Source organism: Papaver somniferum, unplaced genomic scaffold, assembly GCF_003573695.1.
Source record: "Papaver somniferum cultivar HN1 unplaced genomic scaffold, ASM357369v1 unplaced-scaffold_7125, whole genome shotgun sequence".
In the NCBI taxonomy this organism is placed as follows: domain Eukaryota; kingdom Viridiplantae; phylum Streptophyta; class Magnoliopsida; order Ranunculales; family Papaveraceae; genus Papaver; species Papaver somniferum.
Window position 1 is genome coordinate 1 of NW_020650000.1, and position 730 is coordinate 730.

General features: G+C 37.8%; 1 protein-coding gene across 1 annotated transcript; it reads left to right on the forward strand.

Annotated features, from left to right (window-relative positions):
- Positions 1-51: 51 nt before the first annotated feature.
- LOC113344078 (flavanone 3-dioxygenase 2-like) lies at positions 52-730 on the forward strand (the record flags this gene model as incomplete). Its single annotated transcript, XM_026588126.1, has 2 exons — positions 52-384; positions 463-730. Coding segments are annotated over 2 exons (567 nt in total), but the record flags the coding sequence as incomplete, so codon positions are not given.

Below are 730 nucleotides of genomic sequence, written 5' to 3' on the forward strand. Positions count from 1 at the left end.
ATTAGAATCATGTTTTAAAAATAATCGGACAAATGACCCATTTTCCGTTAATTTTATAGAGGTGTTGTGAGCACATACTGCATAGAAGTTAGAGCACTTGGATTTAGACTACAGGAAGCAATATCAGAAAGCTTAGAGTTACAAGGAGATTACATAGAGAAGATGTTGGGAGATCAAGAGCAACATATGGCTGTAAACTACTATCCACCTTGTCCTCAACCTGACCTTACTTATAGTCTTCCAGCTCATACCGACCCAAATGCGCTCACCATCCTTCTTCAAGATGGAGAAGTCTCGGGTTTACAAGTCTTCAAAGATGAAAAGTGGATGGCAGTAAATCCGCACCCGGGCGCCTTCATTATCAATATTGGTGACCAATTACAGGTAAACAATGCTATCCTTCAAAGATTAAAAAAAAATGCTTGGTTTCTCTAACAAATAAAAAATAATGGATAATTGCAGGCACTTAGCAATGGAAGATATAAAAGCGTTTGGCATCGGGCAGTTGTGAACTCTGGCAAGGAACGAACATCAGTGGCATCATTTTTGTGTCCAGCTAACCGTGCAACAATCATTCCTGCAACCCAAAGTGGATCTTCCGCCATATATAGGAATTTCACTTATCAGGAATACTACAAAAAGTTTTGGAGCAGGAATCTTGATCAAGAACATTGTTTAGAACTCTTCAAAAATTGAATTATTATGGAAACTAATAAGATGACTTTTCTAT